Here is a 15,734-nt window from a genome sequence, read left to right on the forward strand (position 1 = left end):
GTCATGGTCAGCCAGACCTAGTAGTCGGAGCCAGAGTCTGCAGTCACAGGACAGGAGCCAAGAGTCAACTGGGTAGGGACACTGGAAGATCAGAACCACGAATTGGGGACCAGTCAGGCCAAGTCAGGATATTGGGGCCTGGAGGTTAGGAACTGCAAGTCAGATGCCTGGAGTCAAGCCAGGTTGAAATGCCAGTAGAGCAAAGGAAGGAAAAGCAGGTAGTAGGTAGCAGGAAGCACAAGGCACACAGTCCAGAGCAGGATGGAGGCCAGTTGTTCATACAGCTTCCTGTTCCTGCTGCTGGCTTAAACAGGGCCAGTGAGCCAATCAGGTGCTTTGGGACTCTGCCAGTTGGACCTCATGGATGGAGCCGGCTTCTTTGGTCTCAGGTAAGTTATTGCCAGCAGGCTGCTAGGTGGAGGGATGGAGTGTGGATGCTCCCATGAACCTTGTGGGCCCAGGTTGGAGACCTATAGGTCATGACAAGGCTCTTGTTTTGTAATAATACTAGAGTGACCTACAAAAGGCAAAGTATTAAATTCCAGTAACTTCACCAATATCTTCACAAGTCATATTAAAAAAAGGCAACTACATCACCTAAAACCATTTCACTTTTTTTATTTCATTTCTCTTTCAGGCTCAGGCCAGCTTCCACTGTGCTGAGATCAGAGTGATCGGAGCACCCTACAGGAGAATGGAGACAGCTTGTAGATGGTAAATGTAAGTTATTTATTTATTTTATGGGAAGGTGTAATGGCCTATACTCTTATGGTCACCACTTTTACAAGACTATGATAAATTTTGTACACCGTATGCCTTATTGAGGTATAATTTGAAAATTGTAATCTGTTGAACATTATTGTCCTGGTAAAATATATGATCAACATTGTATGTAATGTTATAAATTTCTACAGTATAATGTTGCTGTAACATGTTCCAGAGTTAGACAGGCAGGCTGAAACCAGTTTTTCCGAGACAAAAACACACTAGCACCCCAGACAGGTGTTAGAGGGCCATCACCTATTTAAATGGCCATCCTCCAGCCGGGGAAAAGGAGAGATGTAAACAAGAAATTTACATTTAATCACATGGATAATTCAAACCTCACATCTGCAATGGACTGTGTGTCACCATGACTCAACAAGGATGTTTCTAGCATTAGCAATTGAGTTATAAAGGGGGAGGAAAACATCTGACTACACCTTTCCTCCTCTCATCTCTCTGTTCATGACATCATCAATGCTCAAAGAACTGAGCTAAAGGGGGAGTGGTCCCAGGCTGGAAGGAGACCCAGCCTGTGAAATTTACAGTAGTGTATGATGAGACAAAACCTTTGCTTTTAAGGCCACTTAGTTTGTTAAGTTAGATATTAGCTTGTGTGTTACTCTTTAATTTTCTTTTGTAACCAATCCTGACTTTTATGCATCAATGTTTAAAATCTCTCTTTCTGTAGTTAATGAAATTATCTTATTGTTTTATTTTAACCAGTGTGTTTGGATTAGCGTGTATGGAAAGCTCCATTTGGGATAACAAGGCTGGTGCACATATCATTTTCCTTTCATGAAATGACAGACTTTCTATGGGCTTACATTGTTCAGAGGTGTGCTGGACAGTACAAGATGCACATTTCTGGGGGAACAAGGCTGGGACTAAGAATTTTAAGGTGTTACTCTGTAGTTTAATTCATGAGTGACTGGTCAGAGAGCTCATGTATTTATCTGGGAATGAATTTGCATGCTGGAGGCTGTGTGAGCAGGCCAGTACTGGATGTTCTGACTGCAAAGCAATGTAACAGGCACCTCAGGGTAGACAATTAAGGGGACACAGCTGTTTCATGGTCCAGATTGTATCCTGAGGAATGTCACAGAAGGCTGATGATTTTCTTTCACAGATCACTTTCAATGGAAGAATACTTTTCAGCACAAGACTGTGTAAATGGTACCTAACTTTCAGCCCAGATTTGAGTAGTTTCTGACTAGTCAAAATACTTCGGTCTAGCCACAATGGTTATCTCAGGCTGTGACTCTAGAACAAGCTATTGGCTTTTTCAACTATGACTATTTAAACTCTTGGTGCTGGCTGGACTGAAAATTCCATTATAGAATTAGGGCATTTTTAAATTAGAAGTGCAACAGTGTTCTCACCTTTGGCAAAGCCTGTGAATTTTGCCAGTTGAGCTTGGAAGTAAAAATTTTTGATATGTCGCTAGAAACAATTGTAGTTTTGTATTGGAGAAAACCATTTTTCATGATTTAAAAAAAAAAAAAAGCATTTCCTGTCCACAAATAGTCCTTTCTGCCCAGAGGAAAAACAACAACCTCCAGTTGGCTGCCCTTGTATGCTGGGACCCCCAAAAAATAGTATCTTGGGACAGGGGACAGCCTTATCTTTCTTGTTAAGTAGGGCACTAAGGCCCAGATCCTTAAAGGTATTTCTGAGCTTAACTCCCACTGAAATGAATGGGAGTTAGGTGCCTAAATACTCTTGAGGCTCTGAATCTAACTCCCTGGTTAGCGAGTGAGTATAGGGGTTCCTTTGGCATCCTTTCAGGTGGCTGCCTGCGAACAGGTTACTTCCCAAGGTTTCCACACTGAGGACCGATAGAAGCTATGTGTCATTGTAGTTTGCAATCTCCCCTAACTACCCATATCCTGAAATCTTGCTGGAAGGATGCCATATAAGACTGCACTTGCTCAATATGGAGTTTATTGTTGGCCTGCAGCCCCACCAGTTCACCTTTCTGCACCGATCACTTTATCAGATTATTTCCCCCCAATGCTAGCAATTGTGCATGTTTGGTGTAGTAGTTGGCTACGCTGGGAGAGGGCCATTTAGCAGAGCAGTGAAAGGGGGTGATGAGAGGTTCTTAGGAGGGCAGAGTTGCAGTGTGTGGTCAGTAGTGTGCTATAGTTGTGACAATATTTATTTAAAAGAGATACCCATCATTGATGAAAAGTAGGACTGCTAAAGAAAAATATGAGCCAAAACCCAAATTCAAAGTCTTCCTGTCAGAAATTTATGAAAAGAAACCAAATAAAAACTACATAGAAAATTCAAAGGGAATAAAAACTAACCACGTGTGAAATTTCACTTTCATTGGCTGTCAAGTTTTAGAGCAAAACAAAAAATTATGCTCCATTTTACAACTCACTTCTAACTGTAGAAGTGTCTCCATAACAGGAACTCCCTATATCACAGAGGTATTGTGAGACTTAAATTTGTTGACACTGTAGCTGTGAAGTGCTTTGAGAGCTCCGGGAGAAAAGCATTGTAGAAGTGCAAATTATTGATTTAGTTCTGGGACCTGCAGGCCTATGAGATGTGGCTCTCACATAGTTTTTCCTCCAGGGAAGAAGGAGCACACATGTGAAACTTCTGTTTCTGAGAAGAAAATATTTATTTTCAGAAGATTCCCCAAGCTCAAAATCTGCATTAACCTCTCATAATGGGAAATCAAATTGAGACTTATTCTATTTCTGTATTATGAAACTCAAATTGCCTTTTGCTGTACTATGGTAGTCTCCTGAATTTGATTTCTGTTGTTTCTCATGCTACATCTTTTTATGCAAAACCTGTATGTAAAGTATCAGCCTGTTACCTTCTATCTGATGAACATACTGGGTCAAATTCCCACTGAAGTCAATGGGGCTGAATGGGTGTAATTGGGTGTAAAATTTATCTCATTGACTTATTAATGGTTTTTACTGTAACAGAAAAACTCAAACTTCTCAGAAGACACTCATCAAATCATAGGAAGCCATGACTGAAATATAGCTTATTCATAAATAAATATGCTATTCCAATCTTACTTATATTTGTGAATTGGCTCATCACATTAGGGTCACTGAAATAACACAGTGAATGTTTAAAAGATTTTCCAATGACCTTATCAGCAGGCTATTATAGGGGTTCTAAAGACCTCCAGAACACCTGCTTTCATGGGCAAGAATAATCACTGTTATATTTGTATTGGCTTAGAGTCATGTTATGATGATGATGATGACCTACTTCTAGTAACTTAATTTCATTCTGTGGAGCTCTATTACAGAAGGATTGAAACATTTAGGCATAGTCCAGAATTGCCAGACTTTGCTCAGACATGCAGGGATAGAGAAGTTGATCCCTTCCTCAGAAAGAAAAGTAGTCTCCTTCCCAAAAGTGCTTATGCTGGCTTTGATTTTCAATGACGTTCAGATATTTTACTGGACTTCAGAGTCTCGTTACTCCCCTAACCTCAGTACTTGTTGCTTAATAGTACACTCCTGCGTTGGTCAGTACACTCCTATGTTGGCCAGCATGTTGGCACCAGCTACACAAGAAATCTTCAACAGTGTCTTTATGTAGGTGGGTAAATATGGGGTCAAATCCTCAAATTCCTACTCAGTTTTTGTTTAGGCAAGTCCCTCTTTGACTTCAATGGGAGATATGCTTGAATAAGGATTGTCAGCCCCAAGGTCCCATTCTTTCAAGCTATTCTGCACAGGAGGATCTTGGTACCCACACAGAGGCCCACTGAAGAGAGTGGGGCTCTGTACAGACACAGGATCTGCTTGCAAGATTAGGGCATAAGCAAGAACTTCAGGATCTGACCCAGAGGGCCTGCTTCAAAGCCCACTGAAGTCATTGGAAAGACTCCCATTGGCTTCAGTGGGCTTTGGAGCAGGCTTGTGTTGAGGAACTATGCAATGGATATTCTAAAGCAGGCAAAGAAATTGTGCACAACCCCAAATTTTTTTTCCCATTTCACATAATTAACTTCATACATTAAAATGAGAGTGCCAGATCTACTCCGTGGGTTAGCCATCAGCTAAATATATTCATATATGGCATGCATTAGAGGAAAAGACCTGAACCTCATTAGTCTATTAACCTTGCCTTCCCCAATGGACACTTCCAAAGTTGATTGCAAAAGCTGTGAAATTTATTAAATTTGAAAATGTACCTATTACAAAAATCGATTGCTTGCCATGTTTTCTGTTGTTTCATCTGTATTCTACATAAAATGTGAAGGTCTGTGAGCTTGTATTTATTAATTTTTTATTTCAAAGTGAATTTATGTTCATGAAAAGTCCTGTATTGACAGCCCTAGAGACTGAAGTCCCGGAAGCTGCATGAGCTTTGAAATATCCTACATCTCTATTTATTTTGGCATTCTGGCTTTGCATTTGTAAGAGCCTGAATTCATGCTCCAATTAAATTTTCCCTAGGTACCATAGTTTTGGAAAAGCTATTCCATGCAAGGAACAATAAAAACACATATTACATTAATTTAAGTGGTTCATAAATATGGTGTTTCTCAAACACTAACTCCACCACCTATAAAAGCCATTATATAGTATAACTGTCCTTTTTATTTAAATAAATTTAAAACTTGCTTTTCAGTTATAACATCTAGATGCACATTATTTCTACAAGTTCCTGAGTTGGTTAACTCATCCTCCTTTACAAAGTCTGCAGTATATTAATTGCATTTTGAACTCTCTAGCCTATGTGCTGTAGGAGAATCCACTATTAAAATATTCTCTCATGCTTATTTTCATTTCATGGCAGCAGTTAACATAGATGAATAGAGGATTCAGGGAGGAAGAAGCTCACCAATTTTGGTGGCTGTCATCAGGCAGAGAAAAGTTTGTCTCATCAAACTTTATATAAAGCATTCTTCTAAAAATGTTCCATTTGTCTTTGTTTTGCTTTCTTTTTGCATTTCCCCTCTTTCCCTCTACTTTATCCCTTCATCTGCTGTAGATCTGAGTTCCATTCCTTCCATCTCTTTCACCTCAGTCTGATTTTCCCCATGCTTAATATTTAGCAAACATTTCAGTTCATTTTTCTCTCAGATTGTTCTTCTTTCACCTCTCTTTTCTCATCTTTTTTCTGACCTCCTCTTTTCAACTCTCTTCCCCTCCCATTTTCCCCTTATTTATTTTCTCTTTCTTGAGCTGATTTTTTTTTCTCTCCCCTTTTTTGAACTCCAACTTTTTCTGTTGTTCTTGTAAGTGATTCCCTTTCTCTTGGTTTCCTTGAGTTCTCTCTCAGCCTCCTTCTTCTGTTCTCTTTCCATCTTTCCATGTATTCTCTCTCTTCCTCTCAGGTCCCTTAATCAATCCCTCATCTCTCCTTTTTCTCCCAAAGTGCTCTCTTTCTTCTTCTCTTGTCCCCATTTCCCCTTGCTTATCTCCCACTCTCTTCTGGATTTCCTTCCCCCAAGCTTCATTCTCCCTTTCCTTTTGCCTCCCATCATCCTCTTTCCCCCCTCCTGGTTCTCTCAATAATCCCTCCCCTTCTCTCACTCTTTTCTTCTTCCAGTATCCTCTTCCAAGCTCTACCTCCCTTAGGATCATACTTTAGGTTTTGCGAGGATGTGAGGACCTTTCTGCTAATCCTTCTTCCCTTTGTGAGGAGAAGTGTGTTCCAATGTGATGAGGGCAGCCCCATCTTTTGTTCGTGTGGAGAGGAGAGATGTCTAGAGGGGGACTGATTGTTCTTGTGGCCCTCAGGAGGAGGTGTGTCATGGGGAACCAGTAGGGAGCTGCTGGGAATCTTCTCTCCCTTCAGCCATGGTGCGACTATTTTTTCCCCATCTCCTGAGGTCATCAAAAGGGTGTGGAGCACAAAAAGGAGTTGCCATGGTTCTTCTCTTCTTTTTTTCCCAAGGCCATGTGCATTGAAGTGCTGGGACATATAGAAACCGCATAGGTTGCTGCTCTATGATTGATCTCCGCCTGGAGAAGACTCTACTCCTCATACATTCGTAGTGGGAGGTACATCTCTGTGGTTGACTCTCAGCAAGTATTACAGAGCCATTTTTTCAGAGGGCTGACAAAGCCTTGGGGAAGAGGTGGGAGAGGGCTCACGTTCTCTCAAAAAAGAGTAAGATGTTGCATTTCTGACAAGACATTCAGACCTTAGAATTTGCTTTTAGGACTATATAAATTCTACTTTGCTCTTCTGTAACTTTCACTGAAAATGCTTTATCAGCTTGACATTTTGCAAAATATAAATCTCAATATGCTGAGACAACCATTAATTTTTATTTAATTTGATTTAATTTAAATCCTTTTCTCACTACCTTTTGTATGATTATGAATTCAGCTGTCAATTTGGATTCCGTCTTTGAGAAAAAATCCCTCGTGTAACTTTCCAGAGAGGGTCCTACAGGATAGAGTTGTGACACCAGGCCACTGCACACTGTACTCAGTCAAATGGCCTGGGCAGACAGGCCTAACCCCAGAAAATGTGCTGCACAATGTAAAAGGCAAGTAACACATAAAGGGGAGATGCTCAGAGGCCAAACAGGAGACCAAGGTGGAGACATGTCCAGATGTGACAGTGGCCATGGCAGCTTACTTAGAGTCATTTAGATTGTAAGCTCCTCAGGGCAGGGAGATCTTTTACTACGTACATGTACAGCACTTAGCACAATAGGGCCCCGATCCTAGATGGAGTCTCTAGGGACAACTGCGACACAAATAATAATAATGCGGGACTCAGAGTGCTAGTGTAATGTATATGTGAAATAATAATGGAGAGCAAGACCAAAACAAGGAATCAGTGGACAACATTTATGCCTGTATATAATAGCTGTGGTGAATATTAAATTAATTTGGTTCTGGGGAAAAATGCCAGAACTACAGCTTTGGAGACTAAAATAATCTATTAATTTACAGAGCAGACACAGCACACATGGGCAGCTGAAGTGCAAGTTTCTTCCCTAATGTCCCCTCATTGTGCCTCTGCTCTGAGCTAGTGAGAGAATTCGGAGGAGATCAGTTCATGATCATTTAGTGTTTGGCTTCTCTATTAAAAATGGCACCTACTGCCAACAGTAGTGATGGTTTTATGATGTGAATAATTGTCCAGTGGGATCTGGAGTGAGGTTATAAACTCACTTCCAGTAGATCCACAATAGCCATCTAATTACATTTGGAGAGTGATGAATTGGTAACATAAGAAAGTAAGAACATAAGAATGGACATATTGAGTCTGACCCTGGGTTCATCTAGCTCAGTATCCTGTCTTTCAACAGTGGCCAATGCCAGGTGCTTCAGAGGGAATGAATAGAACAGGCCATCATGAAGTGATCCATCCCCTGTTGTCCACTCCCAGCTTCTGGCAGTCAGAGGCTAAGGACACCCAGAGCGTGGAATTGCTTCCCTGACCATCTTGGCTAATGGCCATTGATGTATCTATCCTCCATGAACTTATCTAATTCTTTTTTGAACCCTGTTACAGTTTTGACTTTCACAACATCTCTTGACAACAAGTTCCACAGGTTGACTGTGTGTTGTGTAGAGAAGTATGTCCTTTTGTTTGCTTTAAACACGTTGCCTATTAATTTCATTGGCTGACCCCTGATTCTTGTGTTATGTGAAGGAGTAAATAACACTTCCTTATTTACTTTTTCCACATCATTCATAATTTTATATTTCTCTAGCATATCCGTCTCTTTTCCGAGATGAAATATCCCAGTCTTTTTAATCTCTCCTCATATAGAAACTGTTCCATACCCTTTATCATGTTTGTTGCCCTTCTCAATTCTAATATCTTTTCTGAGATGGGGTGACCAGACCTGCACAAAGTATGCAAGCTATGGGCATACCATGGATTTATATAGTGTCATTATGATATTTTCTGTTTTATTATCTATTCCTTTCCTAATGGTTCCTAACATTCTGTTATCTTTTTTGACTGCTGCTGCACATTGAGGAGATGTTTTAGGAGAACTATCCACAATGACTCCAAGATCTCTTTCTTGACTGGTAATTGCTAATTTAGATCCTATCAGTTTGTATGTATAGTTGGGATTATGTTTTCAATTGTACATTTCTTTGCATTTATCAACATTGAATTTCATCTGCCATTTTGTTGCCCAGTCACCCAGTTTTGTGAGATCCCCTTGTAACTCTTCACAGTCTGCTGTGGACTTAACTATGTTGAGTAAGTTTGTATCATCTTCAAATTTTGCCACCTCATTGTTTATCCCTTTTTCCAGATAATTTATTAATATGTTGAACAGCACTGGTCCCAGTACAGCTTCTGGGGGACCCTACCGCTCTCCATTTGGAAAACTGACTGTTTATTCCTATTCTTTGTTTCCTGTCTTTTAACCAGTTACTGATCCATGAGAGGTCCTTCCCTCTTATCCTGTGGCAGCTTACTTTGCTTAAGAGCCTTTGCTGAGGGACCTTGTCCAAGGCTTTCTGGAAGTCCAAGTAGACTATAGCCACTGGATCACCCTTGTCCACATTTGCTGACCCCCTCAAAGAATTCTAATAGATTGGTGAGTCATGATTTCCCTTTAGAAAAGCTTTGTTGAATCTTCCCCAGCAACCTGTGTTCATCTGTGTGTCTGCTAATTCTGTTCTTTACTGTAGTTTCAACCAATTTGCCTGGAAATGAAGTTAGGCCTGTAATTGCCAGGATTGTCTCTGGAGTCTTTTTAAAAAAATGGTGTCACATTAGCTATCCTCCAGTCATCTGGTACAGAATCTGATTTAAGTGGTTACATAACATACTTTGTAGTTCTCCGATTTCACATTTGAGTTCCTTCAGAACTATTGGGTGGATACCATCTGGTCCTGGTGACTTATTACTGCTTAATTTATCAACTTTTTCTCAAACCTCCCCAACTGACAACTCCATCTCAGACTTTTCTTCAGATTTGTCACCTAAAAAGAATGGCTCAGGCGTGGGAATCTCCCTCACATCCTCTTCAGTGAAGACCGATGCAAAGAATTCATTTAACTTCTCTGCAATGGCCTTATCTTCCTTGAGTGCTCCTTGAGCATCTCAATCATCCAGTGGCTCCACTGATTGTTTGGCAAGCTTCCTGCTTCTGATGTACTTTTTGCTGTTAGTTTTTGAGTCTTTTGCTAGTTACTCTTCAAATTCTTTTTTCTCCTGGCTAATTATAATTTTACCCTTGACTTGCCTGAGTTTATGCTCCTTTCTGTTTTACTCTGTAGAAAACTTAGAGGTGAAATATTCCACATTCAAGGAATCAGCATTCCCTTGACAGACATTACTTTCCAAAAGTGCCACTAAATCTTTGATACCTATATTTGAAACCTAGGGGATATTTTAAATAAGATTCACAATCATGATGCTTTTCCTTATTAGGTAAAACACATACTACTTGCTACATGACCAGGCTTGAGTAAAATCTCCTACCCTTTGTGCTTTTGGCATATCAGTGTGGCGCTGAGCACGTACAGAGCGTGCAGATTTGGGTGGCTTGATAGGAGCGCAGTACATTTCCAGCCTTCTCAGGTCACAGCTCTGGAAGCAGCATTCATCCACTATTCCCTTGTGGTGTAAACGTCTACTGGTGGATCCATACCCTGTTGGCTTACCTGCACACAACAGAAATGGGAGAATTTTATTGTTGGGGAAAAAATGCAAAAGCGTCAGTAGCACTCCTATGATAGGCTGCATTATTATAGCTGGAATACTAGTGACAGCCTTAGTTAAGGCTGCCTATATGTTTCCATTCTAAGACCCTTTCTTCCATTGCTCATAACTCTCTGAATCATTCACCTGAAAATGGGCTATTATTTTTAACATTTGAGCAAAACCATAACTTTTCTTATAAAATGTTGTTAAAAGCTTTTTTGGAACTATTTTAGTGCGAAAGAGGTTGAGGGTAGGAAGCTTAAATTTGGCAATGTACCGATCATCATTTAGGTGAAAACTGACTTTGAATTGGTGGAATTCGGGGTGTTTAAAGATCATAGTTTGTTCATAAACATCATAGAAAAGTAGGACTGGAAGGGACCTTGATAGGTCATCTAGTCTAGTCCCTTGCACTGAGGCAGGACTAAGTATTATCTAGACCATCCCTGACACGTGTTTGTCCAACCTGCTTTTAAAAACCTCCAGTGACTTCGGGCTAGTCTACACTAGAAGGGCGACATTGGCACAGGGGTACCGATGTAGCTGTGCTGCTGTAGCCCTGCTATAGCAGACGCTTTGGCCCAACGGGAGAGAGCTCTCCTGTCAGCATAATTACTCCACCTCCCTGAGCAGCGGTAGCTTCTCCTGCTCACATAACACTGTCCACACTGGTGCTTGGATAGATGTAACTTACGTTGCTCAGGGGTGGCTTTTCTACACACCTGAGCGACGTAAGTTCTAGAAAAGTAAGCGCTACTGTGTGCAAGCCCAGAGATTCCACTGCCTTCCTAGGTACTTTGTTCTAGTGCTTAACTACCCTTAAAGTTAGGAAGTTTTCCTAATGGCTAACCTAAATCTCCCTTTCTGCAATTTAAGCCCCTTGCTTCTTGTCCTGTCCTCAGTGGTTAAGGAGAACAATTTGTCCTTATTGAATTTCATCCTACTTATTTCAGATCATTTCTCCAGTTTGTCAAGACCACTTTGAATTCTAATTCTGTCCTCCAATGCATTTGCAACCCTCCCAGCTTGGTATCGTCCACAAACTTTGCAAGTGTATTCGGTATGCCATTTATCCAAATCATTTATGAAGATACTTAATAGAACCAGACCCAGAACAGATCTCTGCAGGACCCCACTCAATATCCCCTTCCAGCTTGATTGTGAACCATTAATAACTACACTCCGAGTATGATTTTCCAACCATTTGTGCACCCACCATATAGTAGGTTCATCTAGATTGTATTTCTCTAGTTTGTTTATGAGCAGGTCAGGTGAGACCGTATCAAAAGCCTTACTAAAGTCGAATTATATCACATCTACTGCTTCCCCACTATCCCGGCTTGCTACCCGGTCAAAGAAGAATATTAGGTTGGTTTGACAGGATTTGTTTTTGACAAATTCATGTTGACTATTACTTATCACCTTACTATCTTCTAGGTGCTTACCTTGATTTGTGCTGGAAATGGCCCAACTTGATTATCGTACACATTGTAAGGAGAGTGATCACTTTAGATAAGCTATTACCAGCAGGAGAGTGGGGTGGGGGGAGAGAAAACCTTTTGTAGTGGTAAACACCCATTTTTTCATGGTTTGTATGTATAAGAACATCTTCTGTATTTTCCACAGTATGCATCCGATGAAGTGAGCTGTAGCTCACGAAAGCTTATGCTCAAATAAATTGGTTAGTCTCTAAGGTGCCACAAGTACTCCTTTTCTTTTTGCGAATACAGACTAACACGGCTGTTACTCTGAAACTTGATTGTTTTATTATTTGCTCCATTATCTAAACTGACTGGTCTATAATTCCATGGGCTGTCCTTATTCCTCTTCTTATAGATAGGTAATGTATAGTAGTTTCTTTAAGATAATGGATAGTGCTGTTAAGATACTATTTCCTAACATTTTAAACAAAGGGGGGCTTCCTTGTGCCTGCATGTGAGGCTAAAATTAAGAGTAAAGGGGAAAAATATAGTGAATTTCTACAGACTGTAAGATGTTTAATCAGAAAACAGTAAGCAATAGAAAGTAAGGTTGAGTTAGCAGTATCCAGTAAAGTGCTGTAAAAGCAGTAAGCATTAAGGTGCATGGTGAGTGAGGGAATGCTGAATACTGCTGCCTAGCACTGTATAGTTATGACATAATGTATGAAACAGGCCTGGTATTGCTTACTGTTTGCTGCTTATTGTACACTATGGTCACTGAGCAGTTGCGATAAGTGTGTGCTCTGTGAACGAGGCAGTGTTTGCCCATTAAATGTTTGCGAAAGTAAAACTTGATTACACTGTTTACCCGATGTGAATACAACAGGGGAACCAATGCAGCAGAAATGAATCCACTTAATAACTCAAATTAATGGTCACAGAAAATGTTTTGCAGTATTAATCCAGCTCTAGCCAACCGTGTTATTAAAATCCCCACAACATCCACTTTTATTTTTCTCTCCTTCTGATCCATGGCTTCTTTCTTTCTGACTGTCTTTTTTTGATTTCTCAGATAATTTCAGCTTTTCTCTCCACTCTTTGACATTGGGCAGGGAGTTGGGCATGGAGCAGCCATCTCTTTGCTGGGCATGTAGTTTCACTACTATCCAGTGATGACATCCAGTTGCACTGTCAGGAGACTGAGTTTTAGGAAGGGACTCAGGCTGGATGAAGAGTGAGACTATCACAAAGTTGATAAATTTAGTTTTTCATTGGGAAAATTTTGCTTCTTGCCCTTTTACAGTAAATTCTGGAGGCACATCCATAAAGACATCCTGGACTTGTCAGTTTGGGAAGACAGTACAGTTTGTACTCCTTTGTAATTAAAACAAATAATCACTGATCAAGAGCCCCTGAGACCACAGTACATCCATAAAAAAAAAAAAGACTTCTTTAGTGATAAAATATGTCTAACTTTTTAGCCAGGGATACCGTCAGCTCAGAACTAACTGTCCCTGAGAGCTTTGTAAACTTAAACAATAGGGTTTTTTTAAACATCCTTTCCCAGGGATTATAAATTAAAGAAAAAGAAAAACATGCTTATTTAGTACATTGTAATCCACTGAGGACCTCTATACTGTACATTCTCTCCTAAATTATTTGTTTCATAAGGATAAACAGGACAGCAAGCCAGTAATAGATTATAGTAATATTTTATGGCATAGGTTTGTTTTTTGGGGGTTTTTGTGTGTACCACTGAAATGTCTTATAAATGTGCAGAGATAAAGACATTTTTAGTGGATTATCTAGATTATTTTCACCCAATAAGGAACACTACTACCTGTGAGATGTGCAAGATCTGATTCTGAAGCTTTCTAACTTGATCTCCTCAGCATAACTTATTTTATAGAACTTAGTGTTTAGGGGTCAAAAATAGAGTGGCACTTACTTTACTTGATACTGGGAGCTGTCTCAGATTCTCTTAGTTATTTTCCATTTAAATAATTTCAGGTTAAATTATGTCCCTGGTTGTGCCTGTGTAACTCTCACTGACACAGATCTTCCAACTATTCCTAGAAACTAGTTTATTTATCAAATTTAGCTTTTTTCACTTTACATATTGCCCGTTCACAGATTGTAATTTTAAGAAATCTGTTGTGGCTTGTTTTAATTTAGGTTGTAAAATGTTGAGGTCAAGAACTTTATTTTTCACTTGACATGTGTTTTTACAGTACCTAGAAAGTACTAATCCTGACTGGTTCCTCTGGGTGCTACTGAATTACTTAGGACCTGGGAATCATCATTAAAAAGTCAGTCTGTTTTCAGTCATTCTGTTTATCTTCTTAAGGTATGTAGAGTACAGACACAGCACACCCAGCTAGCACTGGTATAAATAGCAGTGTAGACAGTGAGACACTGCTTAGGTGAGTACAGAGACACACCAGAACCCTACAGTATATACCCTACATGGCTGTCTACACGCCCAAGCAGCACCTTCTCTATCTACACTGCTATTTTCATCAGTGTAGTGTGCCACTGCCTCCCCGCTGCTGGAGTCTTCCCCTGCTGCAGTGATAAGCTCTGGTACTGGGAAAAGGCAGTAGGGAAAGGCTCTGGGAGCTCCCCACTGCTGGAGCCTTTCCCTGCTACCTCCTACTTGCCACAGACTTTCACAGTGTGGACTTAGACTTCCTTTCACTGTGACATGGAGCTACATGTACCCCACGTGCTGCAGGAAGAGTAGACGGTCTTATACGGTCCTTATCACCATAATATCTGAGTCACTGGGAATGTCACCATTGTTTTTCATCGATCTAAATGCTATGAGATTTTAGCGATAATCATAATATTTAATACTTCTTTATCACCTTTCATGAAAAGATATCGCAAACAATAAAGCCTCCAGATGGGGAAATTGAGGCATAATAAGATTGTCATTGTCAAATACTCCTATAAAACATCAGTCAAGTTGGATATAGAACCAAGTTCCCCTTCACTGACTACATGTCTTGTGGATGACAGTGTCTTATGAATTTCCCCGAGAAGATAACAGTATCCCTGGTTCTTTAACAAAGCCAATGAGCTGTTATGCAGATGTATCAGAACATTTTTTACACTAACAGTTTTCTTTAATGGTAATTTTTTCGTCTCACTGATGTTGCTATTTGCTGTGAAGCACTGTTGACTGAACTGACATTTCTGAGACATTTGTACTTAAAGAGGCTATAAAGGAAGTAGTCAAATTCAAAGAAAGTTTAAAATGCCTGAAAACTTCCCAACTATGTTGAAGTGTATTACAGTTAACATTTGATTTTGATATGAATAAACAAATCAGAAATGAGTTAGTAGGTTGAAATGATTCTACTGGAAAGCGTTTCCTCTCTTTTATGGATCAGTAGACCCTGCCAGTGTGCTCAGGGACATTCTATATTTATATAGAATATGCTTTTATTTGATCACTTTTTCCTAGGGTCAAGCATCTGAGCTGGTGTTTCTTTTCATACATTAATCGTGACAAGCACAGATAAGGGAAAGCCTAGACATACTATAGCTGATATAGTGTACTACATTTTACTTTCTAGTATGATACTTAATCATCTCCCAGAAGCCCACTTGATCTTACGCTTACTGTGACCAGTAAAGGGACTCTAGCTGTCTGTTCCAATTTTTACATGACTGACTTAACTCTCTGCCCTGGCTTTAAGAAATCAAGATCTGCTAATACATAAATATTGGAATTAGACATGCTTTTATTTGTGGAAGTAGAAATACAAAACAAATATTTCAGAACTATCTGGGAAGGAGTGTTGTGTAATAGTAAAGCATTGGAGTTGGGACTTCTGGGTTCTGTTCTCAGCTTTACCACCAAGTTACTGTGTGATGTTGTGCAATTATGGAATTCCAAATAATTATTATTAGTCC

The 15,734-nt window shown here is 39.9% G+C and overlaps 1 protein-coding gene across 1 annotated transcript in view; it reads right to left on the reverse strand.

Annotated features, from left to right (window-relative positions):
• IGF1 (insulin like growth factor 1) overlaps positions 1-15,734 on the reverse strand; it is a 77,972-nt gene that overhangs the window by 8,264 nt on the left and 53,974 nt on the right. Inside the window, exon 3 of the mRNA XM_074940611.1 lies at positions 10,171-10,352. Coding sequence (XP_074796712.1) covers positions 10,171-10,352 — 182 coding nt within the window. The remainder of the gene's footprint in view (positions 1-10,170; positions 10,353-15,734) is intronic.

The sequence above is a fragment of the Natator depressus genome, chromosome 1 (genome assembly GCF_965152275.1).
Source record: "Natator depressus isolate rNatDep1 chromosome 1, rNatDep2.hap1, whole genome shotgun sequence".
NCBI classification, from domain to species: Eukaryota; Metazoa; Chordata; order Testudines; family Cheloniidae; genus Natator; species Natator depressus.